Source organism: Arvicola amphibius, chromosome 2 (assembly GCF_903992535.2).
Source record: "Arvicola amphibius chromosome 2, mArvAmp1.2, whole genome shotgun sequence".
Taxonomy (NCBI): Eukaryota; Metazoa; Chordata; class Mammalia; order Rodentia; family Cricetidae; genus Arvicola; species Arvicola amphibius.
The window spans coordinates 26,714,284-26,741,365 of NC_052048.2; the positions used below are offsets into that span (position 1 = coordinate 26,714,284).

The 27,082-nt window shown below is 47.2% G+C and overlaps 1 protein-coding gene across 1 annotated transcript; it reads right to left on the reverse strand.

The window, feature by feature from the left end:
• Window positions 1–6,733: 6,733 nt before the first annotated feature.
• Window positions 6,734–23,141, reverse strand: Tuba8 (tubulin alpha 8). The gene is made up of 5 exons (XM_038318547.2): window positions 22,998–23,141; window positions 12,739–12,961; window positions 11,332–11,480; window positions 9,061–9,741; window positions 6,734–7,046 (listed from the first exon to the last, which is right to left on the reverse strand). The coding sequence occupies exons 1-5, from the start codon at window positions 22,998–23,000 to the stop codon at window positions 6,753–6,755; spliced, it is 1,350 nt and encodes a 449-aa protein (XP_038174475.1). The 5' UTR covers window positions 23,001–23,141; the 3' UTR covers window positions 6,734–6,752.
• Between the last annotated feature and the right edge of the window lie 3,941 nt (window positions 23,142–27,082).

The following is a 27,082-nucleotide window of genomic DNA, read 5'->3' on the forward strand; positions in this document are numbered from 1 at the left end:
GGCACTGTCCGACTGGATTGGACCTGTCAACAGTCAATCATGAAATGACAGGAAGGCTCATCTGGCCCACGTCTTACAGCTAAACCAATAGCTATTAACAAATTCTGGGAGGGGGAGCGTCATGAACTGTAGTTGGCTTCCCACTATTGAGCCCCCCCAGGTTCCAGTGGATAGCTCCAAACCATGGGCACACAGACAACCGTGGTTAAGATCAGTGTGGGTCACTAGCAATACAACTTTTGGGTATACACCCAAAGGATTCTCAATCATACCACAAGGACATGTGCTCAACTGTGTTCATAGCAGCATTGTTGGTCATAGCCAGAACCTGGAAACAACCTAAATGCCCCTCGACTGAAGAATGGATAAGGAAAATGTGGTACATTTACACAGTGGAGTACTACACAGCAGAAAAAAAATAATGGCATCTTGAAATTTGCAGGCAAATGGGGAGATCTCAAAAACATCATATTGAATGAGGTAACCCAGACCCAGAAAGACAATTATCACATGTACTCATTCATAAGTGGCTTTTAAACATAAAGCAAAGAAAACCAGCCTATAAATCACAAACCCAGAGAACCTAGACAACAATGAGGACCCTAAGAAAGACATACATGGATCTAATCTACGTGGGAAATAAAAAAAGACAAGACCTCCTGAATAAATTTGGAGCATGGGGACCATGGGAGAGAGAGGAGGGGGAGGGGAGAGGAAAGGAAGAGGAGCAGAGAAAAATGTGGAGCTCAATAAAATCAATTTAAAAAATCAGTGGGTCACAAACCAAGCATGAATGTGAGAGAGAGCGGGTTTTGTAGGTAGTAGGAAGATGGGAGAGGGGTGGGGGTGAGAGCAGCCATGCATGCATACATGAAACTGTCAAAGAGCAAATCTAATGAAATAAGTAATAATGAAATAGACCCGAGAGAGACTTCCGGACCCTTGTTTATTTCAGCATTGTTCACTACAGCCAAGATGTAGAACAAGCCTGGGTGCCCACTGACATATGAAGGAACAAGGAAGCTGTAAAGCATGTACACAGTGCCGTATCAGCCATAATGAAGAACAAATGTACCATTTACAGGAAAATGGACAGCACTGGAAAGCATCATGTTGAACAAAATAAGACATCCTCACAAAGATAAATATCGCACGGATTCTCTCATGAGTGCAATCTAGAGAAAATGATAAAGATGACACAAAAGTCTGCTGGGAAATGGAAAGAAAACTGGGGGAAATAAGAGCAAAGATTAAGGTCGCTACATGCCTGTCTAAAACGGCCACAGTGAAACCTAGTGGTTTTATAATTACTATACACCTGTTCGTAAGAGTTAAAAACAATACATATACACACGGTATAGGTTGTGTTATGGTTTAACTCTGAAATAGCTTCCACAAGCTCACGTTCTGAGTGCTGCGGAACCTTTAGGAAGAGGAGGCTAGCTAGTAGAAGCTGTGGGCATTTAAAATGTGACCTCTGGCTGCAGCTTGTTCTGTTCCCTGGTCCACTGTGACGTGACACACTACCGTCACACTCTACTACTGCCATGAGCCAAAATCTTCTGGAACCAGGCACCGAAGCAGGTCTTTCTTTCGTCAAACTGTTTCTGCTGGGTATTTTGGTCACAGGAACAAGACAGTAATTTAGGTGGGTGCCAAGACCTGCACAGTTTTGGATTTGACCTAGTTGAGGTAACGGGAAATGAAGAAATAACAGACACGTGTGCAGAAAAACTGGGGTCCAGAGAGCAGTGCACTCCAATGGAGATGCAGCAGCCGGAAACTCAGATGGTCTTCTACACAGCAGGACGGAGGGGGCAGGTGAGCTATTCCTGGGAGAGGATTTCTGTAGGGGAGCAGTCTCCGGTTGCAGGTACCCCAACCTGGGAGAGGAAGCCCTGGTCTGTACAGGAAGCTGTGGTCGTACTCTGTGCACACACTGCCAACATCTGTACTCAAACCTGGGGAAGGCCTCACTGTTCCCATGGGTCTGAGGTTTTGGCATCCTTGACAGGGCCATGCTCACCATCAACAGCACACATCCGCTAAGGAGTTCATCTCTCCCCACAGGTGGGGGAAATGATTTACCATGCAAACATCAAACACAAACGAGGATCACGGGCTACATGTAATACCATAAAGAATAGGTTTCAGAGCGGCGAAAATTGAAAAGGAAAGCAAGCAAGCAAGCAAGCAAGCAAGCAAGCAAGAAAGCAAGAAAGCAAGAAAGCAAGAAAGCAAGAAAGCAAGAAAGCAAGAAAGAAAGAAAGGAAGAAAGAAAGAAAGAAAAAGAAAAGGACCTTACCCTTACCAACAGAACAGACGTTTAGATTCCAAATACGTGAGGCAAAAATTTTCCACTAGGAGAAATCAAGTGATCAACAGCTAGACAGAAAATCAGCAAGAACAACAGAACAACTCAGTGCCAATGGAATCTAACTGATTTTTTAAAGATCTATTCATTATGTATACAGTCTTCTACATGCACACCAGAAGACGGCACCAGATCTCATTACAGATGGTTGTGAGCCACCATGTGGTTGCTGGGAATTGAACTCAGGACCTCTGGAGCAGTGACTGCTCTTCACCTCTGAGCCATCTACCTCTCCAACCCCAGTCTGATTCTTACAGAACACCTTATTTAACAACACATGTTCTGTGCAAGTGCACGTAATGTTTCCTAAGATGAAACTCATGAGATCCAGCACACCAGAGCTTACAGAGCACAGTTATTGCTGTGAATAACTGTACAGCACTAAGTGTTCATATTAGGGGAAAAACTAAGTCTTAATCATTTAATATTCCACCAACAGAAATTAAGCCAGGCATGGTGGTGCATGCCATTAAACCCAGCATGCAAGAGGCAGAGGCAGGAGGATCACCACAACTTCAAGGCCAGCCTGGTCTATACAGTGAGGTCTAAGCTAGCTAGAGATTTATAGCAATGAATGAGTAAATATTAAAAGTATGAGCATAGGTAAATGAAATTGGAAAAACACACAACAGTGAAAAATTATAAAACAGGAAGTCTATTCTTAAAAAAAAAACAAATCTCCAACAGGCATGACTAACAAAGAAACAGAGAAGACATAAATTTCCAATATGGAGAATGAATTTAATACTAAAGACATATAGACACAAAGCATCAAACAGGAATCCATAAACAATAATATACACAAATTCCACAGCCCTTCTTGATTCCCATTGATTACATAGTACTCTATTGGTTGTTCTGTTATACTATCTATAGAGATTATTCTCTGGTTTTTCCTTATTCAATTGTTCTAGTCAATACTTTCAGTGTGAGCCAAATCCCTGAATGTAGAAGGTCTAGGTGCCTACCATCCTGGACTTGCGCTACTGTGCTTGGGAAGTTTGTTGTATGTTGTTTCTTAGTGTGGAAAGTTAGGTCTCGCAACACAGAGAGAAGCGGGAAGGAGGGAGAGAGGGAGAAAGGAGGGAAGAGGGGAGAGGACAGGACAGGAGAGAGATGGCAATCCTGTTAGATTGCATGAGAGGCAAGCCAGACTGTGAGAACCTAACGCCCATTCTTTTTGTCAACTTGACTAGGTCTGTAATTAACTAAAACCCACAAGGCTGGGTACAGTTGTGAGGTTTTTTTTCTTAATTAAATCATTTGAAGTGGGTAGACCCACATTTTTTAACTTGTCTGAAGTGATAGAGTAATTTTTAAATTGTTTTTATTGTTTTTATTGAGCAATATATTTTTCTCCGCTCTCCTCCCTTACTCCCCACTCCCCTTCTACTTTCTCCCATGGTCCCCATGCTCCCAATTTACTCATGAGATCATGTCTTTTTCTACTTCCCATGTAGATTAGATCCATATATGTTGCTCTTAGGGTTCTTTTTGTTGTCTAGGTTCTCTGGGACTGTGAATTGTAGGCTGGTTTTCTTTGCTATATGGAAAGACCCACTTTTAATCTGGGTCTTTTGATGTAGGAAGATCTACCTTTAATCTGGGTCATACCTTCTGTTGGCAGCCTATGTAAAAGACATGGAAGAAGAAAGCTTGTTCTCTTTGTCTGTTTGCTCTCGCTCTCTCTGGCAAGACCATTTCTTCCCTGGCATTAAGCCTACTTCTTCAGGATTCTGGTGTATACTGAAGACCAGCTGAGACATCTAGCCTTGTGACCAAACAGCTACTGCATTCTTGGACCTTCTACTGGTAGACAGTCATTGTTGGATTCGCTGGGTAACAGCCTGTAAGCCATTCTAATAAATTCCAAATACATATGTGTGTTGTGTGTGTGCTCATATCATGCGTACAGGTGCCAAAAGAGCATGTCATATATTCTGGGAATGAAGTTACAGACTGTGAGCTGTTGGATGTGGGTACTGGGAACCAAAAGCAGGTTCTCTGGAAGAGCAGGAAGTGTTTTTAACCACTGAGCCATCTCTCCAGCTCCGTACTTCACCTTCCTAAGAAACCTCAAGCTGATGTGACAGGCTAGGAGCTACCTGCCCTGGGAATGGCAGGTACTTGTTTCCCTAGCCACCCTCACATGGGGACACTAGTCTCCAGTTCTGAAACAACACTCCTCCACTTCCTAAGCTTTTCTAGCACCATGATCTCCCGCACAGAAGGGCCAGAAAGCAGGTTGTAACACACCTTGCCTAGCCTTCCTTTTCTTGGACAGGGACATTCTGCTTCTCTTAGGGCCCCCAAGCAATAGACTAGAAAGTTTCGGGGAATACACTTGAAGAGCTATGCATTTGATACACAAGGACCCATAGCACAAGGGGCTTGACCCTGGAAGTCTTACAGGTAACTGAACAGCAACAGCCTTCCGATCGCCTGAAATCCTGAGTGCTGGCTGCAGGGAGGCACTGCGCCCCCATCCTCTCCTTGGCAAAAGGCAGACTTGTTTCTGCTGTGTGCTATTTCATGAGGAACCCAGAAGCACGAGAGTCAGAAACAGTGGAGAGAGGCCAGGTGTTGGAATCTTGCTGTCTCAAGCAGTTGCCTCTGCATACCTCGGTGTCCCCTCCAGAATGACCCAAAACTTCATCATGAGATTGTTGGGACTGGAGCTCAGGACAGTGAAGCCTTCTTCAAGCCTTCAAGTGCTTGTGTTTCACTTGAGAGACGTGTAAGCATCCATGATGCTGAGGATGGACAGACCAGCACTGCCCATCTTCCCACCCTCCTAGCGAGCGCCTCTCTTGCCGTCAGACGCACACTTGCTCTCTCTCTCTCTGGGCCCCACAATGACACAATGACAACTCCAGATACTGTCACTGCTGTCTGAAATCTCGAAACGCCATCTAAAGTGACCTCATTATTTAAACATGTCTTCAGGAAGCTGTCACATTTATATTCTCTAGCTCTGGGGATAGAGCCTAGGGCCGAGGACAGACTGTAGGTACCACGATTTCACTTTCTGTTCCTGTGGTTTCCTTTTCCCATAGAAGAGAAAGTACAGCATCCTCAGATAAGAAAAGGGGAACAAGCAGGCACATCTTCTGCTCTGTGTCTGTCTGTCTGTCTGAGTACAGTGGGAGAAAATGCACCCAGGGTTTCACACAGGCTAAGGACCTGCTCACCACAGAACTACACCCCAAGTCTTTGAATTATTTTTATTATGGAGTTTTGTTGTTGTTGTTGTATTTCATTGATGGTGACTGTTAATCTTTCACTGTGCTGATATATACATTATATTTCATAATGTAAGTATTAAAACACACACACACACATACATACAAACATACATACAGGACCAGGACTCTCAGTGGGCTAACAACACCTAATGAGGGTCTTGGGAAACTTCCCCCCCCCCCAGGGGGATCATGACCAATCCACATGAACTCAGAGCTGTACCACAGATTCATTTCATAAGTTCCTGTTTGCTCTCTCCACGACATCTTCCGAGAGTGGGAGTGAAGGGGAAGCCCAGCCAATCACCTTGTTTGTAAGGCATGTCCCCCTTCTTGCGGGCCTGTGGCCCACCTGCTTTTTGTTTTCCTGCGGGCCTCCTGGATCCTGGATTCGGTTCCAGTTCCCAGCACATGCAGGGGACTGAAGATCACTACTCTTTCTTTTTTCTTTTTCTTTTCTTTTAAGATTTATTTTTTATTTTTTGATTATGTGTACAGCATCCCTTGCATGTGTGCCCAGATGCCAGAAGGGGGCTCCAGGTCTCATTATAGATGGCTGTGAGCTACCATGTGGTTGCTGGGAATTGAACCCAGGACCTCTGGAAGAGCAGTCAGTGCTCTTAACCACTGAGCCATCTCTCCATGGGAGTTTCCTGGTGTTTCCCCATTCCTCCACCAGCAGGCCCTGTCTTAGGGGTGAGCAGCCTAGCCCACCTAGAATGAAGATTCCTGATGTACCTCTTTACCCCACCCACCCTGTGTGTGTGTGTGACATGTTCACCTTAACTTCATTCTTTAGGAATGAAGCTATTATCATTCCAGGGGAGGGAGGGGGTTCCCTGTGTGCTTGGTACCCATGTGCTGGAGTCAAGAGCCCTAATCTATTTAGGACAGGAACTGGGCTGGTGCTGGCAGGCCAGTCTCTCACTTTCTCTTTCTGTGGTTTCCTTTTCCCATGCCAACTGTGAGCACAGCAGACTAAGAAGAGAAAAGGGGAGTGAGCAGGCACAACTGTTGCTGCTCTGTCTGTCTGTCTGTCTGTCTGTCTGTCTGTCAACAGTGCTAGGAGATGAACCCACCATGGTTAGAGTGGAGCAACACAAACAACGAGACACAGTCATGGGGCAGGTGTATATTTAAAATTCCTCCCCCTCATTTTCTTCTTCAAATGAATCAGTCCCCACTTCTTCATAATCCTTCTCCAGCGCAGCCAGGTCCTCCCTGGCCTCGGAAAACTCTCCTTCCTCCATTCCCTCTCCAACATACCAATGTACGAAGGCCCGCTTGGCGTACATGAGATCAAACTTATGGTCCAGGCGGGCCCAGGCCTCTGCGATTGCTGTGGTGTTGCTCAGCATGCACACGGCTCGCTGGACTTTAGCCAGGTCTCCTCCTGGCACAACAGTGGGGGGCTGGTAGTTGATGCCCACCTGGGGAACAAAGAAAGAAGACGGGTAGCAGAATGACACACAAGTTGGTCAAGGACAGTGTTGGGCAATCTGTTGGTAATAAGCTTTGTTGGCAAGATCTAGACATGGGTGTGGGGTGGAACAGCATGATGGAGCAGGAGAAGGAACAAGGAAGTTGGGAACATGGGCAGAGCAAAAGGGTGTGTGCTGGAGAGGAAATAAAAACGAAAGGGAAAGGCATGGTGGCACATGGTAACTTCAATACTGTGGAGTCTGAGGCAGGAGGATCACAGGGGCTGGAAAAGAAGCGGTCAGACTGTTAAAAGGAGGAAATAAGTTGATGAATGTAGTTAAGTGAAATCATTGCATGAAAGAGGGGTCTCAAGTGTTTATCTCAGGAGCAAGGGGCGGGAAATACCTTCCCTGTTAAAGGCAAATCAATTTCTAAAATTGACATTATTATCATAAAGTTTATTGTTTTCTAGATGTTTATCTGATGCTTCCTTTTTTAATTTTTTTTTTGCAATAAATTTAGGGAAGCTTCTCTGTCGAAGTGAAGGGCTTTTTAAGAGGTTCCAGGGAGAATCCAGAGAAATAAATTGAAAAGGTCCTTGGGGACAGTGTTACTGCTCACAAGGCCAGATCTCTAGTAAACAGTTCTCTTAGAAGAAAGGCAGAAACAGCAAGCACAGAAGTCAAAAGTCACACACAGGCAAGCCAACCTCCCGAGATCTGCTAGTGCACTGGGAAGGGGGAGTTTCCCAGTGGGGCTTCTACCCTAGAAATCACCCCACAAAGGCCTCAAACCAAGGCAGACCGAGAATATAGGAAACTAGGAAGGAATCAAGATGGCAAAGTACCATGTCAGTGCCCAGATCTAAGGCTGTTGTGCTTACATTACCAACCTCTTAGATTCGTTGCTTAGGAACACACATCTTCAGATAGTGCTAGCTGCAAGGCACATGGCCACTAAACAAGCAGGTGGCACAGATGTGAAATAGATATATATTTTACCACATCTTGCCTCTTGCTGCTGTGGCTCTGGCCAGCATAGGCCTCTCTCCCCTTTTCAATAATGACATTGTAGACCCTAGTCAAACTGGGGACTAATACCCCGGGGAGAATGACAGCAGGTGAGGCTTAGCAATATCCATTCTGCCAGCATGTAGTTTTCTGAAAAGCAGCTACCAATGCTACCACCATCTTACTCATAGTTCCATACAGGACCTCAGAACAAGCTTAAAATAGAGGGAGTGGCATCCCCTCTGTGTTTGTCACCCCACTATCTCCATGATTCTTTCATTTTTCCTTCTTCCCATTAACTCCCTTATTAGCTTATGTTCTTGTTTCAACTAAAACACAGAACCCCAGTTTTTGGATAATCTTGACTACTTTGGCCAGAATGACACACAAACATAGGCTGTGCCCAGGAAGGAAAGATGGCGCGTGTCACAAGGAGTGGAGCGGTGAGCAGGAAGACTGTGTGCCCTTGGCCTGCAGGAACAACACTAACAGGAGGGGAGAAAGTGAGACTTCATGACAAACAGGAGTCAGGTGTTACTCTAAGCTGAGTAAGGCTTACAGGGTGAATAGTTAACTCTTAACATATATTGGGGAAGCGCATCTTCTGTTAGAAGAAAGAACTGTGCCTCTCTAGCAATCTGAACCATTTAGTTAACTCTAAAATCAAAATGTACCTAGAAGGGTAAAACACCCATTGAGCTTTCTTTTCGGCAAATTGAAATGAATTGCAAGTCCTCAAGGCATTGTGATTCGGGTCCCTCAGTTTAAAAAAGGAAAAAGTCAAAGGTGCTTAACCTGAAATAGCAGAAGAGACATGCGCTTGCTAAAATGGCTTAAGCAGACCGGCCTTCAAGGGCTGAACGTCTCAGTCAAAGTTGACTGAGGTTAATGTTGCATCGGGCCAAGTCATCTCCCAGTATTATTATAAAGACCAGAAGTTCCCAAGGTTCATTCTCTCGAGTAACCCCTCTGCCTCCCCAGTTGTCCCCCACCCCAAGTCATCAGTTCTCACCTTGAAACCTGTGGGACACCAGTCAACAAACTGGATGGTTCTCTTGGTCTTGATGGCAGCAATGGCAACATTCACGTCCTTGGGTACCACATCCCCACGGTAGAGCATACAGCAGGCCATGTATTTGCCATGGCGCGGGTCACACTTCACCATCTGGCTGTTGGGCTCAAAGCAGGAACTAGTTATCTCTGCCACAGACAGCTGCTCATGGTAGGCTTTCTCCGCGGAAATGATGGGTGCATAAGTGACCAGCGGGAAGTGGATTCTGGGATAGGGTACTAGGTTGGTTTGGAACTCTGTGAGGTCCACATTGAGGGCTCCATCGAAGCGGAGAGAGGCAGTGATTGAGGACACAATTTGGCTGATGAGGCGGTTGAGGTTGGTATAGGTGGGGCGCTCGATGTCCAGGTTCCGGCGGCAGATGTCATAGATGGCTTCATTGTCCACCATGAAAGCACAGTCTGAGTGCTCCAGGGTGGTGTGGGTCGTCAGGATGGAGTTATAGGGCTCTACCACTGCAGTAGAGACCTGTGGTGCCGGGTAGATGGCAAATTCTAGCTTGGATTTCTTGCCATAGTCAAGGGAAAGGCGTTCCATCAAAAGAGAAGTGAAGCCAGAGCCTGTGCCACCTCCGAAGCTGTGGAAGATGAGAAAGCCCTGCAAGCCAGAGCAGGCATCCGTCTGGGGAGAGCCAGAAACAAGGAGAAATCAGAAGAGTCCTGAGACCCCACGTGGAGACAAATCCAGACAAACCCCCTTTGTCTGCATATGCCATCCTCAATATTTTCATGTCAGTAAAACCATAATAGCCTATAAGGAATAATAATCATAATAGCCTATAAGGAATAATAATCATAATAGCCTATAAGGAATAATAATCATAATAGCCTATAAGGAATAAGACACAAAAGATGTTGTTTGGGTCTTGGGAGGAGTGGTTAACCTCTAGACTGACAAACTACACATGCGTGCATAAGGCTCTGACTTGGAGCTGGCCGAATCAGGAGTAGAAAGTCTCAGAGTTGCCTTTGTGGTGGGTCTTGCCTTCTGAGAGCTCAAATCTTGCCAACTACCCTTGTTCTTGACATACGCTTCTATGGGCATGGCTGACGGGCACACTCAAATGTGGAAAGGGCTCAGAGTGCCTGCCGGTCTGAGAAATGTAAAAGGAGCTATGGATTTTTTTTTTCTTTTAAGATTTTGAAATTTTGAGATTTAAAAAAAAAAATCATAACTGTGTGTACTTATAGGGCCCACTATGCTGCTGTGGCTTTTGTGTGCACTGTGGAATGGCCACACCAAAATGAGCAATACGTCCCTGAATCCCCAACTTGTAAACACTTCAGCCAGTCATTAACTTTTCCAAAGGCCTCCTCTCCCACGGCTACAGCCTCATCTTGTAAGATTTAGTGATGGTTAATGAGATGGCAGAACTGTAGTAAGCACTCCATATTGATTCCTGGCAGAACTACAGTAAGCACTCCATGTTGACTCCTGGCAGAACTAAAGTAAGCACTCCATGTTGACTCCTGGCAGAACTATAGTAAGCACTCCATGTTGACTCCTGGCAGAACTAAGAGAATTTACAGACTCACAGAGGATGTGAGCTATGATCATTTGATCCAGTGTTTCTGAACTTCTGGGCACCACAAGTCTGTCATTTTTTTCCATCCCATGGAAATGAGAGCTTATAAAGACAAAGTGATGTAACCCACAACGCAGCTTAGTAGTCACGCCAGCCTGATTCAAATCTTAACTCCGCAGACTCTAGCACTCTTTACTAGTGTGAGCCAACTTAAGACACCAACCACCCCAGCCCAAAACTCCTGCATTTAATACAAAGAAAATACCTCTCTTGTTTATTAGAAAGCAAATGTAGGTGTGTAATTAGAGTTTATTTTGTACACATAACTACTCTAATGTGTAAACAAATCTCTCTCTCAGTTCTTCCAAGCCAATGCTTTACTAACCTATATTTCTAACTCTAACTCTGTCTACAGGGTTGGCCTGTATACCCAGGCAGGGGGAGGTGTACATCCCTGTGAATGTTCCTTCTGAAACATGACCAGAGGCCTAGTGGTACAGCCAGCAGAACAGCGTGTGCCTGACATGATGAGGCCCTGGCTGAACCCCAGCACCAACCAACCAACAAACCAATGAACCTCCCCCAAGACTTCTAGTAGCTATACCTACAGCCGGTTGATGCACGCCTCTAACACCCTTGAGTCCAAGTCTGACCAGATGGGCTCTGCCCTGCCCAGTTGTGCTTACCAGTTTACGGATGCGGTCCAGCACCAGGTCAATACTCTCCTTGCCCACCGTATAGTGCCCACGGGCATAATTGTTAGCCGCATCCTCCTTCCCCGTGATCAGCTGCTCGGGATGGAAGAGCTGGCGGTAGGTTCCTGCCCGCACCTCATCTGTCAAGAGACAGGTCCCTAAGATCCCCGTTTCCAGGAGGCATGTGCTATTCCACTCATCTGAGTATGAGACTCGGCTGGAGTGGCCCGGTCTACCCTAGAACAATGACTGAGAGTTCCACAGGGACAAGGGCACACTAACCAAGCCCAGGCCCCAGAGTCGAGCTAGAGAGGAGCAGACCCCATTTGTCAAACACCAAAGCCTTTTCCTCCCCTTCTCTCCTTCCCTCCACCTGGATCTAGATCCTCGGAAACCCTGTCCTGAGAAAGCCAGACTCCAATCTGTATGGTTCTAACTCAGAAGGTACAGGGTTCTGCAAACGCAGCAGCTCTTCCTGCGAATGTGGCCACCCTCCCCCCTCGACTGTGAAGTGCTGCAAGGTTAGACATTACCCTGAGGCCAGACTACAGCGATGGTCAGAAACCTACACTTTAGGAAATGGACCATTGGAGAGGCTTTTTGAGACGGTTATTTTGTGTAGCCCTGACTGTCCTGGAACTCACTCTCTAGACCAGCCTGGCCTTGAACTCACTGAGATCCGCCTGTCTCTGCCACCCAAGTATGGTGTAGGAGTTTTTTCTGTTTGTGTGTTGCTTTCATTGATTAATGAATAAAGAAACTGCCTTGGCCTAGTTGATAGGGTGGAACTTAGGTAGGCGGAGAAAACAGAACTGAATGCTGGGAGGAAGAAGGGCAGAATCAGGAGAGAGAAGCCATGGATCCTCCACCTGAGACAGACGCTGGTTAGAATCTTCCCAGTAAGCCACCACCACGTGGCAATACACAGATTCATAGAGATGGGTTAAACTGAGATGTAAGAGTTAGCCAATAAGAAGTTAGAGCTAATGGCCAAGCAGTGTTTTAATACAGTTTTGGTGTGGTTATTTCTGGTATAAGCTAGCAGGGCTGCCAGAACAAACAAGCAGCCCTCCCTGCAACACAAGTGCTGGAATTAAAGGCATGCACCACCACCACCTGGGTGAGAGGTTTCTAACAATTTCTAGAGCTTTTTGTGTTTTTTAATCTCTGTACCATCAGTAACAATCGTGGCCAGTTCTTGTCTCAGCAGGTTTAAGAAGCAGTTTGTTCTGCACAGATTAGCAGGATCCTTTTGACCCTTATTACAAAGCCCCCGAGGACCCGAGGGAAGTCACATGGAGCTCTAGTTGGCTCACTTACACCTTTCAACTCATTTCTCTCTCATAAGCCCAATCCCTGCCCTTTGCCGTTGCAGCAGAGCCCTCGGCCAGTACTCACCTACTACCGTAGGTTCCAGGTCGACCATGACAGCCCGGGGCACATGCTTGCCATTGCCAGTCTCACTGAAGAAGGTGGTGAAGGAGTCGTCATCATTGACCTTGCTGGCCTGAGTGCCAAAGGTCCCATCTGCCTGGATGCCATGTTCCAAGCAGAAGAGCTCCCAGCAGGCATTGCCAATCTGAACTCCAGCTTGACCCACGTGGACTGATATGCATTCCCGCTGTGCAAACAGGGCACATCAAAGTCAGAGAACCCGAGTCCCTGGCCATGGCCCGAGGCCCCACATCTGAAGGCTGTCTCTTCCGCACATTCGACCATCAGGATGCTCGAGCCTACAGCCGCACCACCCCACAACCGGGATGTGTCTGGGGTTCCAGGTGCCTGGCACCACTACATCTGGCACAGAACATAGTTCCAAACAAGTCAAAGATAGCAACAGACTAACCTTAACCTTACAATACATGGCACCAGTGTTCACATTGATTCCTAAGCACTGACCTTCTGAGATATCACACACAGGGTGTGCATACAGAGCTGACCTTCTGAGATATCACACACAGGGTGTGCATACAGAGCCCGGGACTGTCACAGGGGAGCCACCATAGACACAGTATGATGGCTATAAATGTACAAACAATAAATGAGTTGTTTACCGTCAAGTCCAAGTTAGGCTCTTCCTGAACGTTGAGAAATGAATATTTTTGGAGACACCACTCACTATCTACCTTGCTGTTTAGGTCAGCCCAAGTATTAAGTAAACCTCAGCTTTTGAGTGCTCCTCTAACTTAGTTGCTCTGATTTAAAACCTCAGTTGTCTGATTCTAGCATTATCACCTAAGAATAAGGGTTGTGTGTGTGTGTGTGTGTGTGTGTGTGTGTATCTGTGTGTGTGTCTGTGTGTATCTGTGTGTGTATCTGTGTGTGTGTGTGTGTGTGTGTGTGTAGAACCCCTCCAAGCAGATTTCCTGGGAAAATGGACTCATCCTCCACCTCTTGCCCATCTGTGGGGAAGCAGTGGCCCACATGGGATAACTCTGTCCTGTGATACCTGGCAGAGCCCAGCAGGGAAGCATGTGCTTGGTCTGTAGGTTTCTATTCTTATCCATGACCTGATGTGGCACTCTCCAGCTCTGGGTAGCCCAAGCCAGGAGCAGAAGCTCCGGAGAGCAGAGCTGGTTAAGGAAACAAGGAGTGTGTGCATCAAAGTTCAGAACCCAAAAGCCTCTCGTGGCACAGGAATGGAGCAGACGCCCTGACCATCTCCAAGGGCCAGAGACTTCAGGACCAGTTGCTCCCTGGTTTGGTTTTGCAACTGAGTCCCCACTCTCCCCATCACTCTGCTTGCCCTAGCCACTGGGAGGAAAGTGTGCAGGCATTCGAAGCCACCAATATGGAGCACAGAGCTGCAGACTACAGCCCAGCAGTACTTCCCAACACCCAGTGAAAGGCTTCACTTCCGGCTTGCCCACACCCAGGCTCACAGCTAGCCATCTCAATTCGTTTCTTGTGACCTTGGCTGAGTCACTTAAACTCTCCTCATCTGAAAAGAAGCATTTGTCATTGGCTTCACCATTATAATCATATGGCATGCTCTAGCTCCTCCTCCACCTGCTGGGAGCACAGGCAGGGAGTCAGAGCACACAGGCAGGCTTCCTTTGTTGTGGGAATGTCTTCTACTTCCATTTTAGCACTAAGGAAAGCACACCCTACACGGAGCAACGGTTCCACACTAAGCATGTTATTATTGACCCAAAGCTAGGGCCCACATTCAGCAAGAAGCCGTGGCTTCTCAGGAAGGACCTGACATTGTGGGAACACAGCGCAGGCCCACGGGGAACCTGATCCTGGATCACCTCCTTTAAATTCCAGTCTCATCCGTAGCCCCAAACTTCAGCTTTCTGGGTTTGTCCCTTTGTGTCACCACTGTATGCCAACCACCCCCACTTATGAAGGGTGGTGTATGGTTTCCAGTCTGCTGACTTCCTTCCAGAACACTCTAGGCCTTCCCAGGGAAAATGAAGGGTTATTGCAGGAAGAAAAAGAAACAAAAACAAAAAGAAAACATGGGAAGAAACGCAGAGTGACCTGCAACCACCAACACATGACCCAGGGTTTTTGGTCTCTTTGATGCCCTCCTCAATCTTACTTGAATGAATAAATATCTCTCCTGATATAGTCACTCTCTCTCCACCTCCTCCTGACAATCTCTCTCCTCTTCCTCCTACTACTACTACTGAGAGCCTGCCTCCCTCTCTCTCTCTCTCTCTCTCTCTCTCTCTCTCTCTCTCTCTCTCTCTCTCTCTTTCTCTCTCTCTCTCTCTCTCTCTCTCTCTCCCTCTCTCTCCCTCGTCTCTCTCTGGAAAACCAGGCAAGCGATCCACCACCAAGCCATGCATTCTCTACCAATTAACAAGAAAGAAGAGCGGCGGCAGAAACTGTGAGGTACCAAAACCACATTAGAAGCAGAACGGCTACATGGACCATGCAGAATCTGAATTACAACTTTAACAAATCAAAATAGAGAAGCTCGTTAATTTTAATTATTAAGTATGATAAAATGGTATGAAAAATGCTTTCAGTGTCTAGAATTACGTCTAAAGCACCTAGCAATAAAATTTAAAATCATATTTAAAGTACTAGTTTTTGATTTTTAACAGAATTCGAGATCAAACCCAGAGCCTTCAAATGTTAGGCAAGTGAGCTACACTCCCAGCTTCTAAAACACATTAATAAACCAGGAGATAAGTAGATATGGCCTTAAATAATAACTTTTACACCTAAGCAATAAATATATGGGCAGCTTTATACTCATCTACTCTTCTGGAAGTTTATATTTTTTATAGTAAAAATCAAGATGTTAATAACAAAGTAAAAGAAATGGATGAAAAGTAGGAGTGAGAATAAAGACTCCATCCATGTTAGCCTGGTTCTTCTCATCTCACAGAGCCACCTGCTCAGCTGACACTAAGGGCGCACCCTAAGAGAACAAGCAAAACTTTCAAAGCTACATAAGGAGAACTTGCCTACCACAAGCCAGGTCCTGGGCTTGGTCTCTGTTTCCTGTTTGGAATTGTGCATAGCTAGCTCGGCCTGGATACCCATGACCAGGCTGGTACTGAGGTAGATTCAGCTACCATCTGCTCATGACACAGGAAGTTCAGGGGGACGTAAGAGATTTGGGGTGCAGAGGGTAGCATTCAGATGCAAGTAAAATTTACAGCTTCAATAAAGTTTCTGGGAACTCTGTGGTCTACGAACATCCTCAGAATTCCACAGGACACTTTGCTCGTGGTAGGGGTACTATAGTTTGCATCTGGAATGCCTTCCAAAAGGGGAGGAAGCTAAGAGGTGGTGCCCAGCAGTATGTGTCTCAGTTATCAGGGGCACACCCTCATGGGACTGTGTCACCCCAGTTTCTCCCTCTGTCTCTTTTTCTCCTGAGCCATCAGGTGTGTAGTTTGTCACTTGTTTCTACCTTGTGCCATTTCACCTCAGACGCAGCACCAACACGGACAACCAAGCATGCACTGAAACCTCCAAAACTGAGCCAAAACAAACCCTACACTTTACAAGTCCTCAACCGCAGGGTCTGTTGCCCTGGCAGAAGCTGGCACGGGGGCAGCAGCCTTCTCTACACCGTCACACAGTCACCCCTCTTTCCGCCTGAAGTTCCACACAGATGAGCACGGAAAGTGAGTGGGTCACCCTTGGGAAGTCAATCCTCACACCCAGTAAAAGTCATCAATCTGGCACGCTGAGGATGAACGTAAGAGCCAAACACGCGGCACGTAGGTGGGCCGGTCCCATGGGTCACCTAATGATTGCTTCTCCGTTGCTGGCAGGCCAAACTGAGGCACAGGGAGGCAAAGGTCAGACTGATGATGCCTGACCTAGAACCCAGCCCGAGCTGGTTCTTTGCACCCTGCCACCCCCGGCTCACCCTCACTCTGAATTTCCAGGGCCTTGGGGTGTGGCTGCATCTACCTCAGTGCCAGCCTGGTAGTGGACATCAATACCAAGCTAGCCATGCAAAATGCCCAACAAAAAATGCTCTCACACAAATGCTGTGAGCCAATCAGAAACTGGTCTCTCCTTTCTTGCTATCTGGAGACTGTTCCTCGGGATAAACTGTGTGGCCAAAGATGGGGGCAGGCAAAGGTAAGCTGAGTTAGCAAGGACATTTCAGTCGTATGTTGCTCCAAACTCCTATCTCAGGTTCCCCTTGGTAGTCAGAGTTCCTGTCCCCTCCCCCTCTTGATTCTATTTTGAATCTGGGCCTGTGGAGCTCTGTTCTCTTGGGTACCTTGTAAGGGAAGGAAGGCGCTGTATGCTGCCAGAGCCCCTGAACTCAACAACTGGGGGGGGGAGGAGTTAAGGGAGATAAAGAGATGTATACAACCCTCTCAAGAAAAGCGAAACCCCTCAATAGGCCTGATACATCAACTGCCACTACAAAAGTTCATCCCAGCATGATGAGGGCTGTCGTATGCAAGAAGGTTCTAAATGGCAGTGTGCTGATGCCACTTTTCAGGATTCTAGTTAAATGTCACTGCCTACTGGCAGGAAGTCAGGATAACCACAGAGCATCGCAGGGTCCCTGCTGTGTTTGCTCATGATTGTCTTTGTGTTTATCGCACAACACTCATGATGGTTGCTTCTTCAAGAGTCTGTCTTTTCCTGATACAGAGACTAAACTCCATGGGCAAGGGACTGAATCTCCAGCACCAAGCACAGTGCTTGGACATAGCAGAGATGAGCAGCATTAGAGCCCTCCGTGGCTTTACAGGACCCGTTAACACCAAGAGCGGGAGAGCCGAAGAACACATAGACTCGGCTCAGGGGAGTTCAGCCAAGGGACCCCCCACTGCTGACTTCATCTGCTGAAGAAGGAAAATGGACAGGCGCCTGATGCGTTTAGACAGGCCTGGGGACATGTTAGGAATAGTGAACACAGGAGACAGGAGAATCCAGGACATGTCCCACAACTGCCAGATTCTATGGAGCATGAGCCCATGAAGGGCAGAGCCCATCCTCCACGGAGAGCATACATCACGGAAAATCATATTCTAGAACTCTGCAGCCTTTCAGGGCCTACTTTGAGAAACCCTTCCTTGTGCTGATCCTATCGAATATATTCCTTCTGCTTCAGCATTGGTGGTTCCTCTTGCGTTGCTCTCAGAAACAAACGCTACATGCTCTCCTCAGTGGAAGAATGGTTTGAATCTTTCAACATCATTTTGAGGCCAGAGACACAGCTCAGTATGGTAGAGCGATTTCATGTGTGTTTAAGACCCTGGACTGGGGGAAAAAGTCAGTTCAAGGTTTCACAAAAAAAAAAAAAACAAAAACAAAAAAAAACCACTAACAGTAAAGTATTTCTTTAGGAAAGCTAGTGACTCAGACCAGCATCAGGAGCCATGTGAAGGACTCAGACAGGGCCATTGTCCCTGGGCCACCTGTGTACAGTCACCATGCAGTTACTCTCAGGGAGCCTATTATCACCAGATTCTTTCTAGTTGTTAGGCTAGAATAAAAAAAAAATCACACGTATTTTAAGACCTAGGTCACAAAGCTGGCAAGTGAAAAGTAGATCCATAGTGTTCCAAAGGGATAATTAAAGCAGGAACAAACGTGACTCATCAAAGCGTGCGTTATCTCTGCTCAGACCCTTCAATTACAGTGGATTTGGGATCACTGACAAGAGAGAAAAGACAGCAAATGAGCAAGAGCCAGAACAGAGCTGACCTCAATGAGCATCCGCCAGAGAGACGGCAGCTAAGGAGAGGGGCTCGGATGGTGTGGGCAGCAATAGTGTGGATGAGAAGAAAGTGGTGGGGTGCTCAGTAAGAAGATTCTGGCACAAGAGACTCTGGGATGGCAAAGCCCATGGGCTCCCAGCTGGCATTGAGACAGGACTCAGGGTTCAGTGTGACGCACACACTGCCTACTGCGCTTTTTCATGATCTTCCAGGAGACAGGAAATGCGTACCACAAAGGCCACAATACTGTCAGCTCCCCAAGTAGTCTGAGAAAAAGTGAACAGTTGGTCCCCTTCCTTCCTCAAACAATACCACATCCTCCCACTCTTCCCAATCATTGACCTAGTCACCAGCCATTTTCTCCTCAAAGTTAACCTTTTTATCCTAGGAGCCTGGGAGTCACCAAGGTCATCAGGGTCACCTGGGAGCCGCCTCAGCAAGGACACACAGCAAATACTTGGCGACAGCATTCAAGTCCCCACCCCTCCCTCAGCAGAACCTAAAAAAGTTCTAGCAAGACTCACCCAGCAGCTTCGCCCCGTCACTTTAACCAAGGACTATGACTCCTAAGCAGATACCCAAGTACCTAGGAGGAAAACCTCCTACAGTGGAGGAAGGGGAGGTGGCTGTACCCCACAGTGCTCTGGGTCACAATGCTCATCTGCTTTGCACAGCACAGCCAGTGGTACAGCTGAGAGATGACAGAGATACCAGACATGGCAGTGACTCCCTCCACCCAGACACACTGCTCTCCCCACACTGCTCTCCCCCCAACTGCCAATTTTTCACAAGTATATAGGATCTTTGTCACCATTTGATGTCAATTTCCATATAATGCAGGCAGAGTCCCTCAAAGCTAAAGAAATGGCATGAAGGTATTTCGAAGGTCATATAGGTGTGCCCATCTCCCTGTGACCTTTATAAAAACTCTCTCTGGTTATAAAAACTCTGCTGCTCCCATGGACATGGGTTCAGCGTAGGGTACCTGGCCAGGAACCTCCATACTACTTTCCAAAACCAAATGTCATTGTCACATTCCCAGGGGCGGCTTGCTGGGATGTCAGCATCCCAGACAGCAGATGGGATGCTGGGGAATACCATCGACCTGCTGAGCTGATGGCTAAGAAGGAAGGCTTTAGAGAGTGGGTTTGATCAACTGCGTCACTCGAGTATCTGGTGTGGGACCAGTAGAAGACACTGGTGGATGAAGCACTGTGCACCAGGGAAGAAAGCCAGCAAGTCTCAGGAAGAACGCTCACCTGCCCAGCACCTGAAGAATGACCACACTGAAAATATGTGTGGGAACCAGTTACATATTTCTTACCCAACCAAAAAAATTAGAAATGGCAAAGCTAATTCTGCTTACCTCCCAAGAAGGCCCACAGAAAATGGGGACACGGAGGCCAGCTGCCTGAAACCTGACCCACTAGAGGAAGTGAGGACATTCTTGAAAGAGTGGGATTCTTAGGGCTGGAGAGATGACTCAGTGGTTAAGAGCACCGGCTGCTCTTCCAAAGGTCGTGAGTTCAATTCCCAGCAACAACATGGTGGCTCACAACCACCTGTAATGAGATCTGGCGCCCTCCTCTGGCGTGTGGGCATACATGGAGGCAGAACACTGTATACATAATAAATAAATAAATCTTTTAAAAAAAAAAAAAAAGAGTGGGATTCTTGAGATCAAGGCTTACAAACTGATCATTCTAGTCTCCCAGGAATGAGTCAAGATCTGGGGATGTGGCTCCAAGGTAGCGCAGTTGCCAAGCATACAAGGCTTGGCCTCAGGATTCCATCACTCCCACCACCCTACCGCCACCACCGCTCCCTCCACAACATAGCAAGAAAGGAGGAGAAGAAAAGGATCCGGGTCTCCGTGCTGCTCAGGAGGCCGAGGGAACAGGAACAGCACAAGTTGAAGGAAAGCCTGGGCATCATAATGGCAATCCCTCTCAAAATGAAAAATAAAGAGGGGGCGGGGGAGGCGGTAAACAGGAAAGAATCCACTGTGAGGTTCTGGAATGGGAAATGTTGCCCATCAAGACAGGGCTGAGCATATAAGGAATGTTCTCTGTACGCGAAGCTCAGGGTTTCACAATAAAATGATGGGCTCTTTTCAAGACAGTTGGCCATGCAGGTTTCAAAACCTCTTAAACTTCACTGCTTTTCTCTTGTCTTGTTGTTGCCCAGGTATATTCTGTTCAAGGGCTGATTGCTGTCTTTGCCCTCTTCTCCAAACATCCTTTAGGCTCTATTCAGAGTCTGCAGACATTCAGATCAAAATTAAAGTATAGATGTGAACGCACTTGGAAAATCTTAAAGCAATAGCTATGCACTGGGAACTGTAAATGTTAAATATCAGTCCTACCAGCCAGACAGTGGTGGCGCACACCTTTAATCCCAGGACTCGGGAGGCAGAGGTGGGCAGATCTCTGAGTTCGAGGCCAGCCTGGGCTACAAGAGCTAGTTCCTGGACAGACTCCAAAGCTACAGAGAAACCTTGTCTCAAAAAATAACAACAACAACAACAACAAAATTCAGTTCTACAGCATGTGACCAAATAAATAAACAAAGCAAGTCTGATAACTGAGGCCGCAGAGATGGGTCAGCAGGTAAAAGCACTCGCTAAGCAAGCCTGATGACTGGAGTTTGATCACCAAATTCCATGGTGAAAGGAAAACATTAATACACAGAGACACACACTGTGTGTGTGTGTGTGTAGCACACTCACACATGCACATGAAAACACACTAATAAATATTTTGATCTTTTCTGGATGTGATAGTGCTTGCCGTTAATCCTAGCACTCAGGAGGCAGAGGTAAATGGTTCCCTGAATTTGAGGCCAGCCTGGTCTACTGAACAAGTTCCAAGACAGCCGGGGCTACACAGAGAAACCCTGTCTTGAGTAAAAAAATTAATGACCAATCATAGCAAATATGCAAAGCTGGGTGATACACAGAATAAGCTCATTTACTCTTCATATATGTACATATAACATGCACATTTAAATTACTTTATAACTAAAAGCTTAAAAATAATAAAATGTATGCAAGAGCTCTGAATATTTGTACTAAACCCTCTTCATTTTGTAGATGAGAAAAACCAGTTCAGAGAAGTTTGATGACCTTCCTGAAGGCACACAGCTAGCTGCGGAGCCAAGTGCCAAAATCTGAACTTCAACTCTGCATTGCTAAGATCCCACACCAGTGACCTGAGCAGAATGGTTTCCTCTGGCCACTCTCTCCTCCTGTGTTCCCAAATTCTTCACGCTCCCAGGTGTGCTCCCAGGAGCATGCTGGGGAGTGAGGAATGATGGGCAGGCTTGGAGGTAGGACTAGCAGAAGAGCCAGCGCCAGCAAGTCTTGGATACTCTCCCAAATGAACAGCCAGAGAGGAGGAGGGGTGGCGGGAGGCGTCGCGGAACAGGAGAAGGGGGAAGGAGGGGGGCGGGGAGGGGAGGGGAGAGGGGGTGAGGAGGAAAGAAGGGAGGTTCTGGCGCCGCTGCCTGTCACTGACACCGGAGCAAGTGCGCTCCTCGGAGAACCTGACCTTGGTCTGCGAGATACTCTTATCCTGCCTCCCCCCACTCCTCCCCGCCCACCCCCACCCCTGCCACCCTAACCGTTCTGTCCCACTTCACTGCAGAAACACTAGAGCTTCCACGCGTCGGGGGAAGGTGATTGAGGCCAACATTAGGGCCGGGTAGCTGGGCGTCCCAGGGGCTTTTGGCGCAGTTGCTGAAGCTGATGAAGCCCAGGAGGGGGTCTCTCTAGATATAAAAGGTAGCAGCCGCTAGTGAAGACAGCCACCAGTGAGGAGTCCCTGCCTCAAAGCCAGGAAAGGAAATAAAATTAAATGGCTGAAGTCCCCTGGTCTCCAGAGAGGAAAACTTCTTTTCTGACTTTGACCGCTGGGAAGGGTGAGAAGCCGGCACCAGTGCCAGGCGCCTGAGAAGCTGGTTGGGTCCAAAGGACCCAGCTCGAATCGAGAGTGCCCCAAACCCAAGACGGTGGCCTGATGATAAGAGTGGAGAATGACCCCAACCTGGAGTCTGTCACTTTTGATTGGGTTTGGAGACTTGACACTATCTACACCCCAGACACCCAGGTCCAGACCACCTGCCCAGAATTCCTCAGCATCCCATTTCTTTTCTGGTCTACGAGTGGCAGTCCCCCAGATTCCCACTCGCCTCTCCACCCGGCTCTCCAGGTCCGCCCCCCTCTCATTCGCGAGCGCAAATCTCCCTTAGGTCCCTTTAAAGGACGAACGGCCCCGCTCTCTACTTTCTTCGCAAAATTAAAGGTACCTGACAACTAGATGTTTCCCACCCCTGGGTATATGACCCTTGATCCTAAACTGACCCACAACACCCACACACACACAAGAGACTTGGAGCCCTATGGATCCAAAGCCATCCGGCAGCTACTCTGTAGCCCCGGAGCTCTGTGCCCGGGCACCTGCGCGCGTCCCTGGCAAGCCGGGGCCCGGGAAGTCTCACCATCGTGGCAGCTCTCCTCGCCCGCTCGCCTCCCAGCTGGGCCTGCCCACCCCAACTGCTCCAGATACGGCCGCCTCCGCGGTTGTGACACACTGCGAGGGAGGGGGCCTGAGACAGACATGCTGGGCCAGCAGTTGCCCTGCAGCATCACAGTGCCCGCGGAGGGGAGGGATCTGGGTAGGTCACAATGGCACTTCTCCTCCTACCGGTGGCTCGCTGATCCAGCCCCGCTGCTTCCCACGCCCGGAGCGGTGGCGGCTGAGCTCCTGCGCCTAGTGAGTCGGAAAAGCAGTCCTGTGAGCGCGACACACGTGTGCACACATACCCCGCATCCACCACGAGATCTGCATTGGAAAGCAGTGGAAAAATACTTCAAAACAAAATGCTCATTTATCTCCAAATGTTCACAGACTTCCTGCTGCCAGCACTGGCTGGCGTCCTGGGAAGGCAGCTAACTGGTCTATTAGAGTCACCTCAGCTCAGGAGAGCAGGCAGGATCTGACCTCCCCGGGTCAGAGCCCAAGTTTCTGCTTCTACCACCGCCTGCCCGGTTACTGGAGAATTAAGTATACACTGGGCCCCTGGTCTACAGCAAGCACTCCGTAAGAGGGTTCAGGAATTCGGTGCTGTTTTAAATACGGTCAGAGTAGCTCCCGCTCCACCATTCTCAAGTCTCTACTCCTGACCCACTCCTACAAGACCCTTCCTACTTAATCCCCAAACGTGGGGTGTCACCTCAAGTACTGCAGAACATCAGGGTTCTCATTGCCTCTTCCCTGTACGAGGACCTCCTCTTTGTGGCCACAGGCGACATTGAAGAGCAAGAGATTTCCTCTCTTCCATCTGAGGAGGGGGGATGTTAAGGAGCTGGCCCTATTAGGAGCCTCTACTCCATAGTTGCCCACATCACTAACTGGCTCAACACTGATATAGATATGAATAATTTGCATTGATATGGATTTTGCTTTAGTGATTTAAAGGTCAATTTTGTTATAAGTATATGTATTTCTGATCTTGATTAAGGTATTGTGATTATGTAGTTCATTTAAAAATATTTCGGGTTATAAGCTAGCCAGGCAGCTGAGAGCCGGGCGGCGGGAAGCAGCCCCGCAGCTCCTCACTACACCACACAGGCCACGGGGGCTGGGGAGTTCCTGTGCCTTGAACTCAACACAGACTTCCCTATCAAGGGCCACTTCATGCTTAAAGATGTAACCTAAAGTCTTTCTTCTCTCCCTCTTTTCTCCGGCAACTGCCCACCACACAAGCCCCGGGAAGAAATCAGTTCTTCAAGATGTATTTGGACTGCTGTGGCCAGATGATGTGTCTCTGTTTCCAAACACAGATAAGACACCCCTCCCCTCTGCTCTAAGGAACAGGCAGAGAGAACCCTGTGTGGTGGCCTATTCTGTAGGCCACCATTCCTGTATTTGCCTATTGCATGTGAGAAAGCATTGAACACACTTCCCACTGATACCCAGCCTCCAAACTGGGACTGCCCGCTCTAACTGCTCCGGATAAGCCACTTCCATGGCTGTAACACACTATGGAGAGAGACATGCTGGGCCAGCGGCTTCCCTGCAGCTGTGCCCACAGAGAGGAAGGACCCAGGCAGTTCGCAGTCTTATAATGTAATAGTTTAAAAATGAAGACTCAGCAAGGGGAGGGTAGTGCACGCCTTTAATTCCAGTATTCAGGAAGCAGAGACAGGTCATATCTCTGTAAGTTCAAGGCTAACCTGGTCTACAGAGCAAGTTCCAGGACAGCCAGGTTTACACAGAGAGAAACCCTGTCTTGAAAAACCAAAAAATTAAATTAATAAAAATGGAGACCTATAATTAAATTGTGTCAAACTCATGGCAAATGCTCAATAAAGGTTATTATTAATTCCACAATTTATTTCTCTTCCAAATTCCTATGGCGTACTCTATTATTTCTTCCACTTACTTATTACTTAATATTTTATATGCTTTGAATTGCAGGTTATGTGTACATGTGTTTTGACACTCCCATTAAATTGCAACACCTGTGTTGTATTCAGCTTCATGCCTGCCCTACCAGGACTCAGAGAATGTACCTGAATAAGTTAAATTTTCAAGTCTTTTTTCATAAGCCATTAAGTATGTTATGAGCGGCTCTTACTGTTTCGGGATCAAGTTGATGATACTCGTAGCTGTGATGGCATCCAATTGTATTCTATAATGCTGATACCCTTGGACATCTCGTCTCTATGGGATTTGACAGGGCCATGACTGAGTAATAAAAAGAATGTTGACTGTCATTCATGGAACTGTTGGCATCTGCCCCCAGTTTCTGAAGCCCTAATCCCCAGGGGAATGTATTTGGAGGTAGGACCTTTAGAATTAAAGAGAAGACCCTAGGGCTGAAGAGATGGTTCGGCTCTCAAGACCACTTGTTGCTTTTGCAGAGGACCAGGGTCCCATTCTCAGCACCCACACGGCAGCTCACAATTGTCAGTAACTCCAGTCCAAGAGGATTCAGTGCTCTCTTCGAGCCGCTACTGGAACTTATGCATGTGGTACCCAAACACAAGCAGGCCACACACCTGCACACAATTGTAAACACACACACACACACACACACACACACACATCTCATCACATTGGACCTCATAAATACGAAACTTTTAAAAAGAAAGAGGTGTGTGCTTATTTTTCATTTTTAATTCCTCATTCTTAAAATTATTTGAGCAATAATAGCTCAGTCCCAGAATGCTTACTGATACTCTCCCAGTCCATCCCTGCCTACCCCATGTGTCCCTTCCTGAGTGGATCTGAAAGACAAAAGGACGTTTGTATCATCCTGTGTGTATATGTGCGTGTATCTGACTGTGTGTGTGTGTGTGTGTGTGTGTGTGTGTGTGTGTGTGTGTGTGTCTGTGTGTCTGTGTGTCTGTGTGTGTGTGGTGTAGCGTTAACCCGGCCACAGAGCGTCAAACATCTGGATGTATCTGTGAGCATTTCTGAATGAAATCAACATCAAGTTAATCAGATGCCTTCCTCCACGTGGATGGACTCACCCAAATGGAGAATGGAACAGAGTGCGAGGCTACATTCCGGGGGAGCTTCTGTGCTCCGTTGCATTTGAGATAGAACAGACACCAGTGGCTCTCCCAGGTCTGCAGCCTGCATACTGCACATCTTAACACTCTCAGTCACCGTAACAGCATGAACAACCTTCCTGACCAATCTTGTTAGAGCTGAACGTGTGGCTCAATGGTAGAGCATCATCCTAGCAGGTGCAAGGTTCTGGGTTTGATTCCCCAGCACTGCACATACAAATGAAATAAATCTCTTTAATCTATATCTAGGTAGATCAGTAAATAAAAAGACATTTCCAATCCTTAGCGGAACCTAATACGATCCCCTTTCTGCCGGGAGAGAAACTATGTCAAATCCAGGCTGTTGATGAGAAAGCAACCACCCACACTGCGTTTGAAAAGCCTTCTAAAGGAATTACCTCTACCTCCTCCGCATTCTGCTTAGCAGGTGTGAGTCTACTTCGGGGATGCATTTTCGTGCAGTGAGTTCACGGTTGCTAGAATAATTACGATGACCTCAAAGTTGAGCTATACTCATTTGAAGAGGAGATAATGTCTGCAGATGATACAGGAAAAGCTGGTCTTCGTAGGAATGAATATGTGTGCTAGACAAATCCCATAACTGACATATCCTCAGATTTTTGTTTATTTGTTTTTAGCCATTTGTTTGTTTGTTTGTTTCAGACAGGTCTCTCTGTGTAGCTCCGTCTGTCTTGGAACTAATGCACTCCCTAGACCAGGCTGGCCTCCGACTCAGAGATCCACCTGCCTCTACTTCCCCAAGATTAAAGGCATGGGTCACCACCACCCAGCTTCCTTTTTAGCTTTTATTTCTTGAGACAGTCTCACTATGTTACCTGGGTTAACCTTGAACTTACTGTGTAGAATTTCGATCCATCAGTCTCAGCCTCCTGAGGAGTGAGGATCCAGGCCTACTGTTGACATTCATATTTATTTGTGCAGTATTTCCTGACATTGAGTAAACACTGTGTTAAGGGCTTTCTGTACATTATTTCATTTACTT

What these genes read in the sequence shown, in the direction of transcription:
- Tuba8 (XM_038318547.2), bottom strand. An exon ending in TGGACCGCATCCGTAAACTG is followed by an intron (nt 9,742 to 11,331) that starts GTAAGCACAACT and finishes GGCTCTCCCCAG; the next exon opens with ACGGATGCCTGCTCTGGCTT. An exon ending in GGTGTCCCACAGGTTTCAAG is followed by an intron (nt 7,047 to 9,060) that starts GTGAGAACTGAT and finishes TTTGTTCCCCAG; the next exon opens with GTGGGCATCAACTACCAGCC.